Source organism: Papaver somniferum, chromosome 9 (genome assembly GCF_003573695.1).
Source record: "Papaver somniferum cultivar HN1 chromosome 9, ASM357369v1, whole genome shotgun sequence".
Lineage (NCBI taxonomy): Eukaryota > Viridiplantae > Streptophyta > Magnoliopsida > Ranunculales > Papaveraceae > Papaver > Papaver somniferum.
This window is the reverse complement of record NC_039366.1, coordinates 82,187,815-82,207,974: the sequence shown is the minus strand read 5'-3', so window position 1 is coordinate 82,207,974 and position 20,160 is coordinate 82,187,815. Positions and strand designations below refer to the sequence as shown.

Below are 20,160 nucleotides of genomic sequence, written 5' to 3'. Positions count from 1 at the left end.
ATCTCATTGGAAAATCTTCAACTAGTAAATGCACATTACTAATTCTCATTTTCCTAAAATAAAATTAAAAACCTTAAATAAAAGATTCTTAACTATTTTATGTTTCGACCCTGGGATTTTCTTCCTTTAACTATTAAGGAATAACTTTGAATAATTAAAGATAAACGTTACTGCACATGTTCAAAGTATGTCGACATCCTTACTTTGTAAGTCCTAAATCATACTTACAATCTTGAAACCGATTTTCCACACTTCCAAACAAGTTTAGAATTGGTTCATCTGACTTTCATGAACTACGTGATTGATCATGAACACTCAATCACAAATCATGGGTTTAACGGTTCTACCAAAACAAGTTTCGGTTCTACCTCCATGTGAGTACTGTGCATAGTCACACTAGCTTTCCAAAATATGGTTGACTAGGTACTAGGATCAGTTCCCCACATATATATGGTATCTAACTTGTATGTGTTTCACATGTCCATAGGATCGGTTCCCCTTTGCCTAAAAACGTGTTGCACATGTCAATAGGATCGGTTCCCCTTTCTGTTACAAACTTGATGCACCTCATACAAGGATCGATTCCCCTTTGTGATGTGTTTCACCTCTTACTAGGATCGGTTCCCCATTACCCAGAGTTGGTCATACACAAAATCACAAAATGGATCATACCATCTCAGGTGATTACTTAAGATCGGTTTCACCAATAAAAGTCATACCAATTAGGGATGTCAACGGGTCCGGGTCCTCCCGGGTAGTACATGGCCCAGAACTGGACCCGTCATATCAGCGTCGGTTCCGGGTCCTAACGGTTCCGGGACCGGTTCCATAATGTGTTGGCCCAGAACCGGACCCGGTAAAGGTCACGGGTAATCACCGGGTCCGGGTACCCATCGGGTAAAAACACAAACTTATATCAGTTATATGACTTCCCAATTTTATGGCTCCTGAGTACTGAAAAAAGATTATTCAACACCTGAAAAGTGACCATCTTTAACATACATACAAAAGTAGAGTAAACTTGAGCTTAGAATCCTTAGATTAGGAAAATCAAAGTTACTTTCCTAGCTATAAGTAAGAATCTGCCATTATATATGATAAATATTAAATACAAAAGTTGGAAGACATTTTTTTAGCCGATAACTACAAGTAACGCCAGCCCTAATGGCTAATATAGTCTGTCGTATTATAACCACAAAAGTTGACAAACATATCATTCTATAAAGTGTAAAAGCCCCAAAAGATAAATGTGTTTCCTTCACAAGTACATATACAAAAAAGAAGGATGTAGTTCGCACTTCGCATGTTCTTTGGCTATGCCTATATAATATATATATACCAAAAAGAAGTTCCAACCAGTTCACTAAAGATTTCACCATCATATTTCCAATTGTTCCTGCAAGAGAAACAAAAACAGTTGATCATATTCAACCAAACAACATGTACAAGTAACCATATCACAATCAAAGACCTTGCCTTTGATGAAGCAAGAGTTGCTTCCATGATTGCACTCACCAAATATACAACTAGCTAGGGCCAGGACCACAAGCAAACATTAAAATTCCCAAATATACAACTAGCTAGGACAAATATTGTATAGACAGACACAAGTCAAACTTTCTTATACTGTACTACTAATCACATTTCGACAAAGTTTAAGGAAATACAAATTTGTGCATTCCAAGGTTAGCTGGTTATTTTACCTTAAATTGATAGTCAGTCAGTTAGACAATGTGCGATGTTGCATCATCATCGTCTGATTCGAGCTCCTCCATTGCCTCCAAAAGAGTCTGAAGTGAAGTACTACCTAACCCAAATCCCTCATCTAACACAATAAAATAGTTAGTTGACGTACAAGAACCATAGTAAATGAATCACTAACTAAAATTGATATAATAGCAAACATGAATTGAATATGTTACTTACTCTTTAGCGCACTTCTTATCCAATCTTGTGTGCATATCAGAGCTTCAATTGTTTCTGGAAGCATTGAAGAACGAAATTTATCTACAACTCTACCACTGATGCTGAAAACAGATTCAGAAGCCACCGATGACGCATGAATTGATAATATATCACGATCTATCACTGCTACAATTGGATACATTGGTCCATGAAATTTCCACCACCCCAAAACATCAAAACTAGAATCATTCAGATCAATACCACTTCCTTTTCTAATAGGGTGAACATCAGATGATAGGTATTGCTCTAGATCTGTGCGAACAACGTCATGTTGTGAACTTTCTTCCAGAAATGCCGTCAAACTTTTCCTTCTAGAAGTAAAAGAACTTTGAGAAGATGAAGTACTACCACTACTACCAACTGAATCTTCCATGTTCACTTGATTTGTCGAAATGTTTGCTGAGTATACATGAGCTGAAGAAGCATAATGTGTTGCATATTCATTATACAATCTTTTCAAGACTTCCATAACTTCTAACTTCTTCTCCTCGCTGTTACCAGGATATATTAATGGGAAATAGTAATCCAATAATTTCATTTTAACCCGAGGATCTAAAATGGAAGCTATTGCAAATGTTTTACTAGTAAGTTGCCAATATCTTTCAAACTTTTTCATCATATTCACTGCCATTTTTGAGATTAATGCATCATCGGAATCACACCACTCACGAAGTTCTAAATACAAAGAACAAGCAGTATCAAAATAACGATTAACTGTCACGTATGACGTACCTGAAAAGAGAATGGTGACTTCATAAAATAACTTCAAGCAAATTGAAAGACTACTTGCATTCTTCCAGTCTTCACTCGTTGGAGCAACATTAAGAAAATCAGCATACGAATGTTCCAAGCATATACGCATAAACAGCATACGCATCAACCACACACAAGGAATTAGTAGTTTATGACTTAATTGCCAAAATGGCAGTAGAAGACTTGCTCTTGTGCATGTTTGCTGCAAGCTACTGAAAACACCCAACCTTCGAGCTATCATTGATTTCTCACAAAAACAACCATAGAGTTCACATATCATTGAGATTACAGGGATACCCATTCAAGCATAATAAGTTTGCCTTGTCTGTGCAAGAGAAATCATCAAGAACAAGGAAAAAAAATTGATACAAAAAAATGAAAGAAATTAAACAGTAGACTAATAAGAGATGAGCGATTCATTTCAACTAGACAATTACTAGATAAGAAATAGTATAATAAGTTAATAACTAGACACAACAACAAATCTAGGCCGGCCTGTTTGACAACTCTACCCACAAATCTAACTTCACTAGCAGCAACAATTAGAGCCATAAGTTCAATTATTGAATTTAGAGAAATTGAGCACACCAAATACTGATTAAAATTGAGAAATTGAAAGATACCCACTGATTAAAATTGAGAAATTGAAAGATACCCACTGATTAACCTTTAAGAATTTGTAGAGTAGCATATCATACTTTTCTTTCAGTGAAAGAATTTGAGAAACAAAGGATTTCCACTTCGTAATTGCAGGCAGAGGCAGGAGAAGAAAGTAGATCGGAAATTCGGAATGGGTGGTGAGCTTCACCCTTTGCTTTATATATGACCTAATTTTCGCTGGGGATTTTACACAATTACCCTTCATGAAATACCCGAATACCCGCGGGTACCCGACGGGTAGGATCCGGATGGACCCGTTCATAAACGGGTATATATGGGTAATTACCCGCCGGGTCCAAAGTGGTTAATGGGTCCAATTTAAGGACCCGGAACCGGAACCGAATCCATCGGTTCCGGTTCCGGACCCGGTTAATGGGTACCCATTAACAGCCCTAATACCAATACAAAAGTCAAGCCTTTGTGAATATTTTTACCAAGAACACAACCAAGTCATGAGCGGTTATACTAATCACACATATTGGTAGTTCAACAGATATGCAATGAATAACAATGCCAATAATTCCTGGCGATTTCCTTTTCGATTCACAAAACAAGTTCATGAATTTACTTCCTTAAAACACATGTAAAACATTGTTTCATAGGATGAAATACTCACCTCATACCCATACATAATCACAATAGCATTCAAACGATTATGTCGATGTCTTATCTATAAAGTTTAATGGTTAAGCAATAAACCTCATATTGTATTCCTTAATACTATGTCTATCTAGAGTGTTCATGCTTCGCAGTTTTGTTTTCAATGTGCACGACTTGAAGGATACGTTAGGGAATGAAACAGTTCAAGTCAAATATCACTAACCTCAAGTGGAAGGATGATATTGTCGTTGTAGCTTCTTCACTTCTTCAAGTCTTCACAATACTTGTAATGTCTCATATCCTAATACTTTCAAGCTAACCTATACGAAGTTGACTCTAGTACATAATCAAGCGACTCTTAAAATGAGTTTTGATTCACTAAAATATGACAACCAAACTTGACATACCAACGCTTGGTAGGTTCAACCGATCTATGCACTAACAGATTGACTCTCTCAGTCAAGGTTGAGATTAACTTTAATAATTTTTGGAACATATCATGTGGTGTTTACACGAATGATATAATCGAGATTGGGGAGATTGAGGTAGACTCATTTTCTTTTGTGGAGTGACAGTTGTACCCACCAAAAAAAAAACATTTGGCTGGATGTTTGGGCCTAAAAAAATGTACCGAAAATGGGTCATTTGTCCAAATATTTCTAAAATATTGTTCTAATGGACGAGTAAAATTAGTATTGGTGAAATGGACACCAAAAAAATAGCAAGGATGAAACTGGATTCATCCTGGATTAAACTTAAAAAATAGCGAGGATGAAACTGGATGCATCCTGATGTAAATTAAAAATAAGACAAAGTATTTGAAAATGGGTAGGATGAAACTGTTTACATCCTGACTATTTTTACATTTTTGTCCATTAAACAGTATCAAAATCTAGATTTCTTTTTCACCCAGGAATTGTTGATTTTGGTCTTTTTAACCAATTTTGTGAAAAATGTATGGTGTGGCTGGTTCGTCACCACTTGGAGTTGTTCTCGCAGGTCGAGTTCGAGCTGGCGAGTTAACAAGACTTGGAGGAGAGTTTTGCATGACTGGAGTTACTACCTCTTGGGCGGTAGGTGTAGTTGATCGACATGGTGACGTTACTCCAGGTCGAGGTGTTAATACTCTTCTTGGCGGTAGCGATGTCATTTTCTTCATCGAGTCCTCTAATCATGCGATTTTATTGTATCTTTCGGATCTCAAATCGTCGTTTTCCACCCAAAATAGAAAGATTCTCTAAAAGAATTTGTTTCTCAACATTGTATCATGCATTTAACATGCCTTTTAGTTTATGACTCATCCTATCTAGAATATTTTTACGAGTGTAACTCGAAAATACACAAAAATTGTTAGGTCCACGAGATAAACTGTATTTTCAGTATAATAATAATATCTCCAATATAGTGATCAGATTTTTACCAGATCTGGAAACTTCAAGAAACAATGTTCTGACGACATGAGTCGGTTAAACAATGGTGGAACATAACTGCTTTATGTTTAAATATTAAAAGATTGATAAATTAATCTAGAATCAATTGTTGCTAAATCTGCTTCACATCAATCAAAATAAATCCGTAAAAGATATGCTCGAAATAGCGTCATACTTCGAATTTCTCTGATGAAATTCCTAGCATTTGAGATAATATGCATTCAAGATAGCAATATCTAAATATTGACAATATTAATTAGCAAGAATCATAATTGAAAATATCAAAAAAAAATGCTTCAAACTTGGATAATCATCTGATATGGTTATAGATCTATATGAATTTAACATAGATCGAGATGCTCATATTTTGTTTTTAGATTCATTTACGACATGAACTTTACGTTATAAAGATAAAAATCTAAATGGATTAGATGCAGATTGAGCTAAAAGATGAAATAATGATGATTTTGTGATCTATTCAAGCAAGATTAAGATGAGATCAAGATATTCAACGCATATCAGCAGAAATTATGTTTTAAAGTGGGATTCTAGAGTAAGATTATCATATGTGGATGCAATATTGATTGCAAAACTCATTTTTCTCCTCAAGAAAAGATAATTATGCATCGAAATTATGATTTACAAAGAGATACAAGATTAAAATCAAAATTACGAGGCAGCCTTGGACCACGCCGATGAAGATGCATACCTTTTTATCGGGATTATACTTACGAAATACATACCTACACAAGATTGCGATTGGTTAATTGCTTTGATTCTATCTCCCAACTTGATCTGATTATTGATCTTCCTTTATAAAATAGTTATCTATAAATCCAATTGGTGATTATCAAGTTATCTTTAGGTCGGTGATCACAACTTATTAGGAGAGAGAACAGAGAAAAGATAATTCTTATTATTGAGTTAGACTGAATCATACTCTTATTTTACAAAGTGAGCCTTCAAGGGATTATATACAATTGGTTTAGCGTGTGACTCACGCTAAACTTGTTAATACAGAGGGACCACTTCTGTCTAGCTGGCGAAGACGTCATGATCCACTCATACTTCAACTCCTTAGTTGGTTAATCCTTGGACCTGTGATCTTCAATGTCTCTCGATCTTCAGGTCTAGATCCTAGCCTTATCTTCGCTTCTTGCTCCAGAACTTGCGTATTTCAGGTGTGGTGATAATATTTATCATGTTTCGTCTTTCGTTAAGTCATTGTGTTCAGATTATCTTCAGATCGTGCTCGAGGTGATGACTTGTTAATCGATCTCGACATGAGCTTCTTCTTAGCTCCAAGCTCCGAGACACTCCAACTGTTAGTTGTTGGTAGATGTTATATTTTGTCATCTACACGAGAAAGATCAGTGCATGCTTCCAGCTTAATGCCTACGCTAATTGGGAAAGATGTAAATATCCTTGAAATGGCATATGCACAGGTCTAAGGCAGGTGATATGCCTGGACGGGACTCGGAAGCCAATGATGCATCGGCTTTAACCTCTACAGTTGTATACCCTTCGCAGAAAAACGGAAAGTTGCATAAATCTGTAACCTAATCCTAGTTGCATCATGCTTTCCAAGCATGTTTGCAAAGGCAAATGGAGTTGTATTTGCTTGGCGTGAAGATAATATTTAGGGCATAGTCAGTAGTATCAGAGTGGCGCATCTTGGGGTTACGGCCTGTGATCCCTGGTGCACTAGGCGTAATTTTCCGGTCCTTCACATATCTAGGTGATATTTTTTCCACCTTTTCTTATCAAGCGACACATGTCGAGTTTTAGAATTAAACAATATTCTCTCTGAGGAATATTAGCCGTTCATTTTATGAGAGACACGGAAGTTACTGGTGCTAATTATGAGCATCGCTTTTCACATGGGATATATTCTTCACCCCTTCTCGAAAATCGAAACGTTGAGGTTGGTTTCTTTCACTTATTTTTGGAAACTGAAAAGTTTATAGGTATTTCAATAGATCATCCGCATTGTTGATGCATGAAAAATGATTAACTATTGATATGGAGGGTCACCCTTGAGGGGAGCCTAAACCCATGAAATAATCTGGGGACTAAGCCCAAATCCCCATGGGGTTTTCCATCAGAAAGGAAGGATAATGAAGGAATTAAAGGAATGTTTAAGGGGGAAAAGAAGGAGGGAGCGATTTTGGTAAATAAAAGGGTCTAAGGACATGTGTGATAATAAAGAGATAGCAAAGTCTATAAATAAAAAAAAAATATTATGGAGGGGATTTTCTCTCTCTTATCTCTCTAAGGGGTGTAGTACTTGCTGTGACTTGGATAAGTTAGCCTAACACCATTTTACCCCAAAAATAGTTGGCGACCATACCAGAATGCTTGTCTCTTGTCCAGCATGATGCACCCTGCTAGTACCGGTTAGAACGCGACATGTAATCTGCCAACTAATATTGATGAAATAATAATTGAAGATGCACGAGATGGTAGTGATAGAGAGTTAGCGGTCAGAGGTATAGTAAGGAACCCGATCACGCAAGGGGTGCAAGAAGGTAGAAGAGAAGCGACGTATGATGAAGGAAAACAACATGTGATTGAGGACGCACCCAAAAACCATCCGACCCTACAAGATATGCAAAAGATTTGGAAGGTCATGTTTAACGTCTGCAAGAACTGAGGAAACTTATGAAGAAAACAGAAGAGGCATAAAGAAGGACGATCGGAGAAGCGCCGAAGAAGACCGGAAACGACGAAAGCGCGCCACAAGGAATGTCGTAGGATACAATTCCAAAGTACTTAGATGCGAACTATCGCGTGGTAAAGCACGACATCTGCAACTCAATGAACACGCCGTACTCGACCGAAGTGTCCGATTATGAGTATCCAGAAGGATACACTTCACATAAATTCAAAACATATCATGGACGAGGAAATATGCAAGAACACCTTAGCCGATTTCTATCGACCATCAATGCTCACGCTGCGGATGGGAATTTGTGCCTAAAGGAGTTTCCAAAATCACCGTCGAGCGCGGATTTTACCTGGTATGACAATTTAAAACCTGAATGCATAAAATATTGGTGACCAATGTTTGCGCTCTTCCTACAAAAGTTCTGATCGTCCAAGAAGAAGTTCACAACAATAGACCTGAGCAGATGCAATCGACAAATATGATAAGAGATTGGGAAGTTTATCACACGATTCCGGAATTTCGCCCCCGATTTCCATGAAGATAACAAAGAGGAAGCACTGGCGGAAATATGTGTGCGATGAATGACGCACGCGTTTAGATGAAATTTAAATTATTTCAAATTTTATACATTTGACGAGTTGGAAGAGAGCGTAGCTAGGATAGCTGATTGCAGAATGTTAAGGTGATCAATTGTATAAGTGCAAATACTTTAATTATACTATAAAGACAATTATAATGCGGAAATAAAATAAAGCACACACCAGAATTTTGTTAACGAGGAAAACTACAATCTTGTAGAAAAATGTCGGAACCTAGTCCAGTTTTGAATACTCAATGAATTAAGACGCTACAAAGACGAGACCAAGAAATCTAAAATCCTAGTTACTCAGCTTTAGCAGTATTCTTGTTTTGATAACACTAGTAGAACCGAAGTTTTCAATAGATGTTAGAATACTAGATATCCTAGCAGAACAAATGTTATCTTGAGGACTAGATATATTAAATCTATCTAATAGATCTTCTTAATGGTTCACAATAGCTTATGCTTCCAATCTTTCAACTGGTACGACAAGATTCCTTTGGATCGTATTCCAAACATTTAAAGGATCAAAACTATTCGGCAACCAAACTCACTTTCCAATCACAATACTTAAATATATGATAAAACCCCAGTTTAGGATCTTCTGTTTAATATCTATTACCAAATATGACTACCGAAATAATCAATCTTGATTACAAGGTTTATGATAAAATCACAAACAACTTGTAGATCTCAAAAGACTTATGTTTATCGAAATAAACTACTTTCCAATCAAATTACAGAAAGTCACACCAAGATCAAAATAAAAAACAAAGTCTTCAAATCTTCAAAGTCTTCAATCTTCGATTTAATTTTTAAAGTGACAACCCGCAAAACAACTTGATTCCTCTATTGATTTGTCGCACAGAACGGACTCTGTTAACAATGACAAATCAATAGATCTATCTTACAGATCTAGAATCATTTAGATCTGTAGTAGTTAAATCTTCAAAGTCTTGAGTGGCCTTATATCATATGAGAATGACCTTTGAATAAACAAGTACTTGTCTAGAGGATAACCGAATCGTTAGTTCTTAATCAAATAATAGTCATAGAAAACTAAAATAACAATAGGATTCTAGTTTCTCACCAACGGTAATCATAGACGCTTCTTGATCCCAAAGAAGTCTTTAAACGAGCGGACATAAGAGATTTCGCCTTATTAAGTTACTCTCCTCTCCATAATAGATGGGTAATGGACAAAGGACTCACTAATATTCACTTGGAGGATAGCCAGAGGGCGGTTAATGCCATAAATGGGAAGGAGAATGCAGTTAACTAGACTAACTTAAACATCATCCGCGACTGCCGTTATTTTTTAAATAATTTTTAATCCTGGGAATGTAGTTATGTGCATAGATATGCAACCAATGTTGCAGACTCTTTAACAAAACATGTTTTTATCAATTTCAATTTTAGAAAAGTGGGAAGTTGATAATCCTGCTTGGTTGAATGCAATTACTGTTGCGGGTATAATTCCTATGTAATAGCGTCTTTATAAATAAAATTCTCATTTCATATTTAAAAAAGAGAAGGTCCCCTCACACTTCTATGCTTACACTATCTCAAATGTTGAACGTCACTTTTGTCAATATAAATCAAATTGTAACGGATTTGAAGTTATTCCGGGAATATGTTCCTCTTCCAAAATTCTATGTTCCTACCAAAAATGAGCACATTCCAAAACATATAACATCATCATCCACTATTTTGAAAATGAGCCGTTAAAAATAACGGATTTTTAACCATCGAAATTAAGACCGGTGGATTAAGAGGTTTAATATTTCAGAACGTACACATTTTTGGCAGGAACGTAAAGTGCTGTATGAGGAACATATCCTCGATATAGTAGCTTCAAATCCGTGACCGTTTGGTTCTTATCCATAAAAATGACGTCCAATATATAAGATTGTGTGAGAATAAAAATGTAAACGGACCCTGCTCTTTTAAAAATAAAAATGATCAAAACTAACTAGTATATTTGAATGGTATGTTGGACTAAACCATATTTTATATGTGCTCTGATTCGCATTTATCAGCTTGGGAGAGAAACAGGCTGGGTTTGCTCTTGTTCCACCAAAAGTCTAGTTGCGTACACTACTTGGCAAGTAATTCGATCTCTGGAGATCGTGATGGAATATTTCGGCATTTTTTTAGAAGTATTTTTGCAGCAAAAACTAACAAATCGTACTTTTATCAAATTATTAAAGTTGTCAAATGGGCTGGTTTAGGAATACGTGAACAGGTTCATGTATTTATACACTAAAGCCACAAAAAAAACATACATTTTAAAATAAATAGAGAGGACATATTAACTCTGGCCATGAGAAGCAAATCTTTTGGGAATCAACTAAAATATTTCTTTCTCCTAATCTTACACCCAAAAACAAATCATAGACAAATAAAATCCTGATTAAACAAACTCAATAAATACATTATCCAAAATTGAATTAAATAAAAATTTGGAAATCACCAACACAGTACCTGTTCAAGATCTGGTAAGTTGCACATGATTTCATACCCAATGGAAAGGGAAAGCAAAACAGATCTGACGTCACAGTATCTTTTAAGAAGATTTCGTGGGTCCCACCTGGCCTTTCGCTTTCGTACCAAAAACATTTCCTTCCTATTTCTTGTCTATGACCATTCGAATGAGATGCATATGCAAATGTCTGTCCGATGTTATTCACATTGCCATTAGGTTTTTATCACCGGAAAGGGAAAGAGCAAATCATCTCTATGCATTCCCATGTGATATCTTGAATCAAATCTCTATGTATATTATCCATTTCAGCTTATCTACTCATTGAGTATGTTCTTTTTTGTTTGAATCTACTGTTGTTCCAAATAAACTTAATCCACACAAAATAATTTGTTCACGAATTTGAATTTGGGGTAATAAAATTATGTTTATGAAAAAAAAGAAAAAAAACTATTCCTTCCATCTTTTTTATCTATCTTGTATTCTATTTTGGTCTATCTTTTTTTATCTCACGGCTTTGCTCATAGACAAATTTCCCCCTTAAACTATCAGATATAATTTTATTTTTTATAATTATAAAATCTTTTATTCCTGATCAAGCTATTTCTCAGGCTATTTTTCAGGCCATTCAGCGCAAACGCACTAAGTATTTAGACAAGTGTGTGGCTCATGGTTATGGCTTTGGTATCCTGGCCTTTTCAATCTTAGGGGAGCTTGGCGAAGATACTATTATCTTTTTGAAAAGGTTGAAGAATTGTTTAACGAATAATGTGGCTAACGCTGGTTTTGGCAGTTTTCTTTTTCATAAAATAGGAGTGGCCATTCAAAAGGGCGTTGGAGCTTAATTTTCTTTTTCATAGAATTGTTTATTAGATGTTAATAATATTATTAGTTTTACTAATATAAATTATTCTATTTATAATAAACCTCTTGTAACATCTAAATTAGTATATTAGATGTTATTTAAAAATATATATAAAATTATTTATAATATAATAAACTCAATTCAAAATCTTAAATAGGATCATCATATATAAAGAGAAAAGTATATTCAATATCTTTCATATTAATCGTCATTCTCTTTTTAAATAAAAATATTTATGAACAACTATAAAATTTCAAATAAAGCATCTACATATTCATAAAAATATTTATGGACAACTATATATTAGTTTTAATTTTAGTAATAATATAACATTTAATAGGGTTAGTCATGATATTTTTTATGATCCCTTTAATATTTTGATTTCGTCAATTAATATTGTTAATAAAAGATGGAGGGAGTATTAATTTTTCATTTTAGCATATTTCTTTTCATTTTAACCACACACTTTTTACAAAGAAGAATCAACTTTCAAATTTCATATTCCAAGGAGATGCAACCAATATCCATGACTAGAGGTGTAAATTGGGTTGTGCCAGCACGAGCACAGCCCAGCCCAGCATGCTAAAATCTGAGTCCATCCCAGCCCAGCACGTGATTTAGCCCAGCACGGTCCAGCACGTTAGTTTCATGAGTTGTGCTGGGTTAGCCTAATCAGCACAGTAGCACAACACGTGGCACGGATAAGCCCAACACAGCACAACACGTTAAGAAAGCACGTTATAACATGCACAAGTACACTACATAACAAGACATAATACATTACATTTTGTGTATATTTCATAAAAGAGTCACTATTCTAGCTAGTTTTTGACATTTTATGCTAGCTTATTTTTATAACAACACATATAATATTTAAATATTTGGAAAATATATTTCAATATCGTTGTCGTAATGTCGTTACCTATATTTAACTAGAACATTAGTTTAACAATGATCCAATTTTATATTTGATGGGCTATTTCTTTTTATTGAATAAACTTTTGTTAATTTTACTTGAAATAATTTCAAATGATATGCTGTTTATTTAGATTCTTGTGATAATGTCCGACTTAATGTATACCACTAAGTGACTTCAAATTGTTTATAACACGCGTGCTAGCACGACACAACATGTTTATTCGTGTATTGTGCCCGTGGGTTGTGTTGTGCCTAGCTTTCGACTAGTAAAGCACATCACGGCACAACACATTTAAATCGTTGGCACAGCAAAATACGACACATGGCACGTAAAGCACGCGATTTCGTGTGCCGGGCTGTGCCGGGCCGGCACGTTTTACACCTCTATCCATGACTATAACAGGTGAAATTCAAGACATTCCTTGGAGCATAAAGTCTATCATTCTCTCGATTCAGGGCAAGACAAGAGATCTTTGTAAACATTGAATTTGTGGCTATTTGGAAAAAAGGAAAAGCTTATGTCAATTTGCAGTCTCTAATAATGTAAATAATTGGTGGGACTATAATGCTATTGCTCATGGCTTGTATTGGACATATATAACTTCATTTTTACCAGGGAGTAGTTTAAGAAAAAATGTGCGTTCCTTCAAAAATAAATAAAAATAGATTACAACCTTGTAGTTATCTAATACCGAACAATTTTACAATTCTCCAAGAAAGGTACATATATGAAGTAGATAAAATTAATATATACCTAATGAGAGAGGATCCATGGACACTCTTAAATGGACAAGGTCAGACATGATTTACGTTATTTTCTCCATAAAACCCAAACAACAATGAATTTAAGTGTAATATTTTGATGATATGTTCCTCTTATAAGACTCTACATTCCCACAAAAAATGAACATAATTCGAGATTTATAAAACGACCATCTACCCCTTTGAATATCAGACATTCAAATTTAACGGTTGAAATTAAGATTGGTAGATGATGAGGTTTGATATCTCGAATTGCGTTCATTTTTTTTGTGGGAATGTAGAGTCTCGTAAGAGGAACATATCATCAAAATATTACACTTAAATTCATTGTCGTTTGGGTTTTGTGGAGAAAATGACGCAAATCTTTAAAAAGCCAAGAAGGTATCCAACAACTTCTAAAATTGAAAAAAAAAATAATAATAAAAAAAAAGAAACTAGTGAAGCTTAAATAACATGGTTAATTTGAGGCTTACCTCTAACCGTTAAAATAAGACATTTTGAAAGAGAATTAAGACCCTCTTATCCAACTATTTTTGATGATGGCTAATTTGTCCCTAATTAACTAATGTTAGGTCAATTAGTAGCTATTTAATCTAATTAATTGTGAAATTAACCAATGTCCGTTGTTCGTCAAAGCATGAAAAAATATAGAACATCAAACTAGAATCGGGTGATATGGTGGCACATGTATGTGGATTCTAATTTCATGTTTACATTTGCGAAGAACATATATAGGCCGATTTCAACAATCGGCCGGGACAAGAATGTTTTAATAAACCCATTGTGCTACATTTTTATTAAGTCATTGTCACAATCGGGAAATATGTACATTCATAACTGCCGGTTGGTGGGTGTTCTTGAAGAGTAGCGAATGAGTATGAATTTGTATATGGAGAGGGCTATATCAGCTGATTCTAAACAGAGGGTCTTCACTTTTGAAACCAAAACCAAAATTAGCATATATTGTACAGAGGTTTACATTGGTCGATTATAGGCTTGTAGGCTAAAAAAACTACAAAAAGAAATTGGACATTACCTTTAAGCATAATCGGTTTATATAAATGTCTAATTAGCAGATTCTGACTTGAATTCTTCAACCACGAAAAACATCAACAACAATCAACCAACATATAGATGCATATCAGTTGATTCTTCAGAATCAGTAAATGTGGACACTTATATTAGTCGATTCTGGATAAGTCTGAAAAACAATTTTAGAAGAAATTCGATTTTCAGTGTATGAGTAGATCAACAACCTAATTAAGAGGAATATGTTGATAGAAAAATATCTAAGCAAGTACAACTTAATACATCTGATTAAAGGATGACTTGATAGTTTCACCCTTGTTAAACACCCCTTGTCTCTCTTATCTATGTGGGTGAAAAAAAAGCTCCGTCTCAAATTAGCCGGGTTATATAAGTCAAAAGGTAAAACTTAAAACTTCAGGAAAGCAAAGTGATTTTATTTCTTGCTTATGAGAAGTAAATTTACTTTCGTGGAAAAGCAAAAAAACATTTCTACTTTTACTTCTAGTCATCAAACACCCTCTAAAAATGGTGTACGTTCAAAAATTCTCACATCATTAAAAACCAAGAGCATGAGCTGATAAAAAGGAAGTTTTGTATGAGAGAGGGTCCATTGCTTGTTCCTTAATTCTAAAAATCAACCCCCCAAACCAAGAAAATTTTAGAAGATTTTGGATGAAATCTGGTCGGATCTTGCTTTCTTTGCTTTGAGATTTTGTTGTAGACTTACAACGTGTATTTTTCTACAATACTATTTCTTTTCCCTTCATCATTTTCCCACCTCCTCCTTATTCTATTTCTTCTTCCTTCCTCTTAACAACAATAACAACCAACCACCGTTTCCAACTCCTCTGTCTCTCTTTCATCATTTCATTCAATGGGTATGTCCGCAGAAGCCCAATTTCATGTTTTAGCAGTAGATGATAGTATAATTGACAGAAAACTAATCGAAAGACTCCTCAAAACCTCATCTTATCAAGGTAATTTCATTCATTCATTCATCAAATTTCAAATTCTGTTCATCAAGTGCGATTGGGTTAATTTGTAATCTTGTTTTCCTTAATATATTTTTTCTTATCATCTCTGCAGTTACCACTGTTGATTCGGGTAGTAAAGCTCTTCAATTTTTAGGATTAGTAGAAGATGAACAAAGAAACATTAGCCCACCTTCTGTTTCCTCAAATTTCCATCAGGTTTGTTTTTTAATATGTCTGAATTTCATTTTTTTTGCGTTTTCTTCTTATAATTTCTGAATTTCTAATTTCTAATTTTGCTTACAGGAAATAGAAGTGAATCTTATAATAACAGATTACTGTATGCCTGGAATGACAGGTTATGATTTGCTAAAAAAAATCAAGGTACATCTTCATTTGACACCCTTTGTCTCTTCTTCTCGTTTTTGTTTATGTTCTTTTCCTTTTGGACACAGAATCTTTTTGTCGCAAATACTCATTAGATTTTCTAATGATTTCAGGAATCTTCATCTTTCAAAGACATTCCTGTTGTAATCATGTCATCTGAAAATGTACCTTCAAGAATTAGCAGGTAAAATTCCGCAGGAACCACCATTACTGAATTATGATTACTATTCATTTTGGTTTTCACACAGAACGAAAAATACAGAGACCCAGATTTTGATCTTACTTTGATTTTGATTTTACAGATGTTTAGAAGAAGGTGCAGAAGAATTCTTTCTAAAACCAGTAAAATTATCTGATGTGAAAAAGCTTAAACCAGTATGGAAAGGAAAATCTAAAGAGCAACAATTACAAACAAATCTACCACTACCGCCCCCGCCTGAAGAAGAAAAACTACAAGGAAAAGATCTTCAAGTAGTTGATGACACAATTCTCATATTAGAGCCACAGTGTCTGACAGAGGTTCAATCAGAAAAGGAACAAGTATCATCAATAGAAATAGAGCAAGTTAATAATAATAATAACAAGAGGAAAACAATGGAAGAAGAGGTTTCACCTGAAAGAACTAGACCAAGATACACTACTGGTTTAACAATGGTGTGATTAATAGACTGTTAATCCCCATTTTTTAATTTTTGTTCTTTTGTTAAGAAAACTAAATTCTGTTCATGTTGATAACAGAGGTTGAACAGATATGTAGAGAGAGAGAGATATGTGATCAAAAAAAGATGATCCTTTTTATCTGTGGGATACCCTGTATACATTTACATCAAATTATTCATTCCAATTTTGTTGTGCTGAAAAAGAAATATCGAAATGTTAATCCCTGACCTGAGCTTCATAGAAATTCAATACGCGCATTACAATCTGTGATCCTCCTTTGGAACAAGCGTCAGCAGAATCTTCAATTGGGGGATTTGAAAATGATAGAAAAAACCGCATCCGCGATGTCTGATTTTTTTGTAAAGGAATAATTGTAGTTATGCTGTGATCGATGGTGTTATTCTTAATGACCCACTTTGGGGTGCTAAATGTCTCATTGATTCTCCTCACTTGGTTAGAAGAGTGCATTTTGATTACCTTGAAGCTGGTTCAGATATTATCTTTGCAGCATCTTATCAGGCTACAATCCAAGGTGCTGAGATTTAAGGCTTCAGCAATAAGAAAGTGAAGCTTAGTTGCAAAAGACCGTCCAAGGTGTTTATTATCATCACGCCACCTCTTTGAATGCACTAAGAAAATCAAATTCAACTAAAGGTTGGTCACATTTGGAAGCGCCTCTTACTCGTTCTCTAATCAAGTAGGAGGAAGGACCATCTCTAGGAAGCCTAAATGGCTGATGCATCCGGTCCCAAATCGGATTAGCAAATTTACAATACCACGTTTAAGTGATTAATATTCTCCAGATTGGCAGATTGCATTGGCAGAACCAGCTTCATCTGACAGTTTGCTATCGTCTTGCTGAATCTGTAATTTTTCTGTTCCTTCCATTGTTACGAATTTAGAATACCAGGCTCGCATGCACCGAGTTCTGTAATACTACTTGCGTAACGCTGGTCGCTCATTATACCCGTCATGTAACAGATATATTGTTCCGTGTAATGCCTCTCGTAACCATTATTCGTTACAAGTTTTGGTTCACCAGTCACATATCATAATGCAGGATATTCTTCCTCGTGGTAAACTTTGCATTGCACATTATATGTACTCAGACATGTAACAGATGAGATTGTCAGGGTATTGCTGGTTACCAGATTTGACTTTGCTACACATGTCTCGACAGGATTAATGAATTCTCTCCTGCCTGTCTGCTGAGCGGAGACGATAATCAAGAGTCTAAGCTTGGTCCACCTTACCTGACAAAAGACCAAGGTTGATTGAAGCAGTTGACCCAGTTCCTCCCTTTGTGGTAGAGCGAGGACCTTGATTACCACCCTATGCGAATCGATCAGTAAGTATACCAGCCATCTGAAGCCTTCCCAATTTCCAAACGGAGTGATTGCACCCAAAAAATACACAAAGCGAAGGAAGGGATTCACCAATGTTTAATGCAGGAAACTTTTGCCGCATCGTAAGCTTCATTAAAACCGGCCTGATACTACTAGTAATAAAAGTGAGGGTCCACAGTCATGCATAAAAGTCACATGCGGTAAGCATGTGAGCAGCATGTATTGTGCATAAACTCAGACCATGGAAACTATATATGACACAGTGGGCTGGTTGGGGACACGCAAGATAAAATTCAAACAAAAGAAAAAAAAGGAAAACACAACAAGAACTCTTATAAAGTAGCTAAGAAACATTAACACAAGTGTATCACCACAGAAGTACAAATATTAGTAAGAAAAGAAGATGCAGAGATTATAATACCTATAGAATTCTTTAGATACTAATAATAGTTACTTTGTCAAACATAATATAGTTAATCCCTAGCTTTTGGCCTCAATGGAAACCAGGAGACACCCAGAAGACATGAATAACCCATTCCATAAGATGATCAAAACATAAATACCTGCAACAAGTGTAAGAATGACATCAAGAACAGATATTGGTGCATCACCAGAGACAAAAAAACTTATCTAAAGGAATAGTACAAAGACAGCAGTGACAAAAACAAAACACGTACTGAATGCCTATCTAAAACAGGTTCTAAGGGAATATTGTGCCAGCTCTAATAAGCATCATAAAATGAGAATGTAGCTAGAACAAATTACACATATGGCAAACAAAGACATAACGATATGAAGAGAGATGGAATACGGACAAGAGAAAAACAACTTGCCTTGCCAGTTTTTTCGGTATGGATGAGGTCACCCGCCATACATATGGCAAACAAAGACATAGCGGTGACTCGATTTAGATACGTATTTTTTTTTGACGGCAAGTGGTTCCCAATAAGCCTAACAAAAGACATTTAAATTTTAATCTATAATTAGTATCAAGCTTCACATATAATAATATCCCACAACTAACAGTCAGGAATCGGAGAAGAAAAGGGCTTACAATATTGTTCTCAGCAGAAGCCGTAAGAGCCTTCATTTCTGCCAAAATTATTTTCTTGCGACGTTCATCCAGTAGCTGCATGAACACAATAACAGGAAATTAGGATTAAAAAAATCGGGTTTATAGCTAGCATTTTCAGAACCAACAACGAACTCGGAGTAGTTTAGCATCACTCTAAGCTTCAGAGTCAAAATAGTAAGTAGCTCACCTTTTTCTGAACATTTTCAGAAGATACTGCTTTCGCACTAAAGTTCCTGAAACTCCGATTGAGATCCCTCTGAGATAGTAGTCTTCCTGTAGCTCTCAGTGCCATCTTCTGAATTAGCAAGAAAAGATTAAAACATAATTCAAACCTAATTGATAATTATTTACCAAGTCAAGTGTGTGCAATTCAAGTATATAAGCCAAATGCAAATCAGGTGGGCAACTAATATTATTGCATCACATCTCATAGTTATGAGTGACAGGTTAGCTAGGCACATAATATGCAGTCCCCCCCAATCTTTCCTATTTCCTGATTCCAGAAACGAAGATATGTGTATACACAAGCTAAAATTGAAGCTTTTTCATGGATCCTTGTTATTATATTCATGAATAAATACTCGTAAAAATTTATACTTGCAGTTAAATTTTAACCAAAACCATCAAAAAGTAAATAAAATTTTTATTATTGGGGAAGTTAGATACACACCTGTTAGCTTCGACATACAACTTTTGGAAACCCTAATAATATTCTCTCTTCTAGCGGCTCTCTTTCTTTCTTTTCTGATGATCAAAATTTACAGGTGCATCGAGGGTACTCTTCCTCTTCATCCAGAGTCCAGACACGTCACACGGGTTTAACTTCTTTTTTTTCTTTGATTTTTTTTTTATTTTCAATTTTACAAAACTAGCCATAAAAATCCAAGGTGACTAAACTTGTGGTACAAAAACCCCACCCAAATGTTGGGATTCACTAAAACTCCACCTTAAACTAATTTGATACAAAACTCCCAAATTTTTAAAAAATGATACAAAAACCCCAAATTTC

The 20,160-nt window shown here is 35.1% G+C and overlaps 1 protein-coding gene and 2 long non-coding RNA genes across 3 annotated transcripts; 1 reads left to right on the top strand and 2 right to left on the bottom strand.

The window, feature by feature from the left end:
- Nucleotides 1-1,239: 1,239 nt before the first annotated feature.
- LOC113309666 lies at nucleotides 1,240-2,022 on the bottom strand. Its single transcript, XR_003340704.1, has 3 exons — nucleotides 1,927-2,022; nucleotides 1,704-1,825; nucleotides 1,240-1,396 (listed from the first exon to the last, which is right to left on the bottom strand). It is a non-coding gene; the product is annotated as an uncharacterized LOC113309666 (long non-coding RNA).
- A 12,852-nt stretch (nucleotides 2,023-14,874) lies between these two features.
- Nucleotides 14,875-16,730, top strand: LOC113308588 (two-component response regulator ORR9-like). Its single transcript, XM_026557056.1, has 5 exons — nucleotides 14,875-15,689; nucleotides 15,799-15,902; nucleotides 15,990-16,067; nucleotides 16,184-16,254; nucleotides 16,373-16,730. The coding sequence occupies exons 1-5, from the start codon at nucleotides 15,587-15,589 to the stop codon at nucleotides 16,728-16,730; spliced, it is 714 nt and encodes a 237-aa protein (XP_026412841.1). The 5' UTR covers nucleotides 14,875-15,586.
- A 2,176-nt stretch (nucleotides 16,731-18,906) lies between these two features.
- LOC113307857 lies at nucleotides 18,907-19,968 on the bottom strand. The gene is made up of 4 exons (XR_003339353.1): nucleotides 19,822-19,968; nucleotides 19,339-19,446; nucleotides 19,131-19,205; nucleotides 18,907-19,027 (listed from the first exon to the last, which is right to left on the bottom strand). It is a non-coding gene; the product is annotated as an uncharacterized LOC113307857 (long non-coding RNA).
- Nucleotides 19,969-20,160: the final 192 nt, after the last annotated feature.

Excerpts from the sequence above, each read along its gene's own strand:
- LOC113308588 (XM_026557056.1), top strand. The coding sequence starts at position 15,587 with ATGGGTATGTCCGCAGAAGCCCAATTTCATGTTTTAGCAGTAGATGAT. Across the intron at positions 15,903-15,989 it reads TTTCCTCAAATTTCCATCAG|GAAATAGAAGTGAATCTTAT; the intron begins GTTTGTTTTTTA and ends TTTTGCTTACAG. Across the intron at positions 16,068-16,183 it reads ATTTGCTAAAAAAAATCAAG|GAATCTTCATCTTTCAAAGA; the intron begins GTACATCTTCAT and ends TAATGATTTCAG.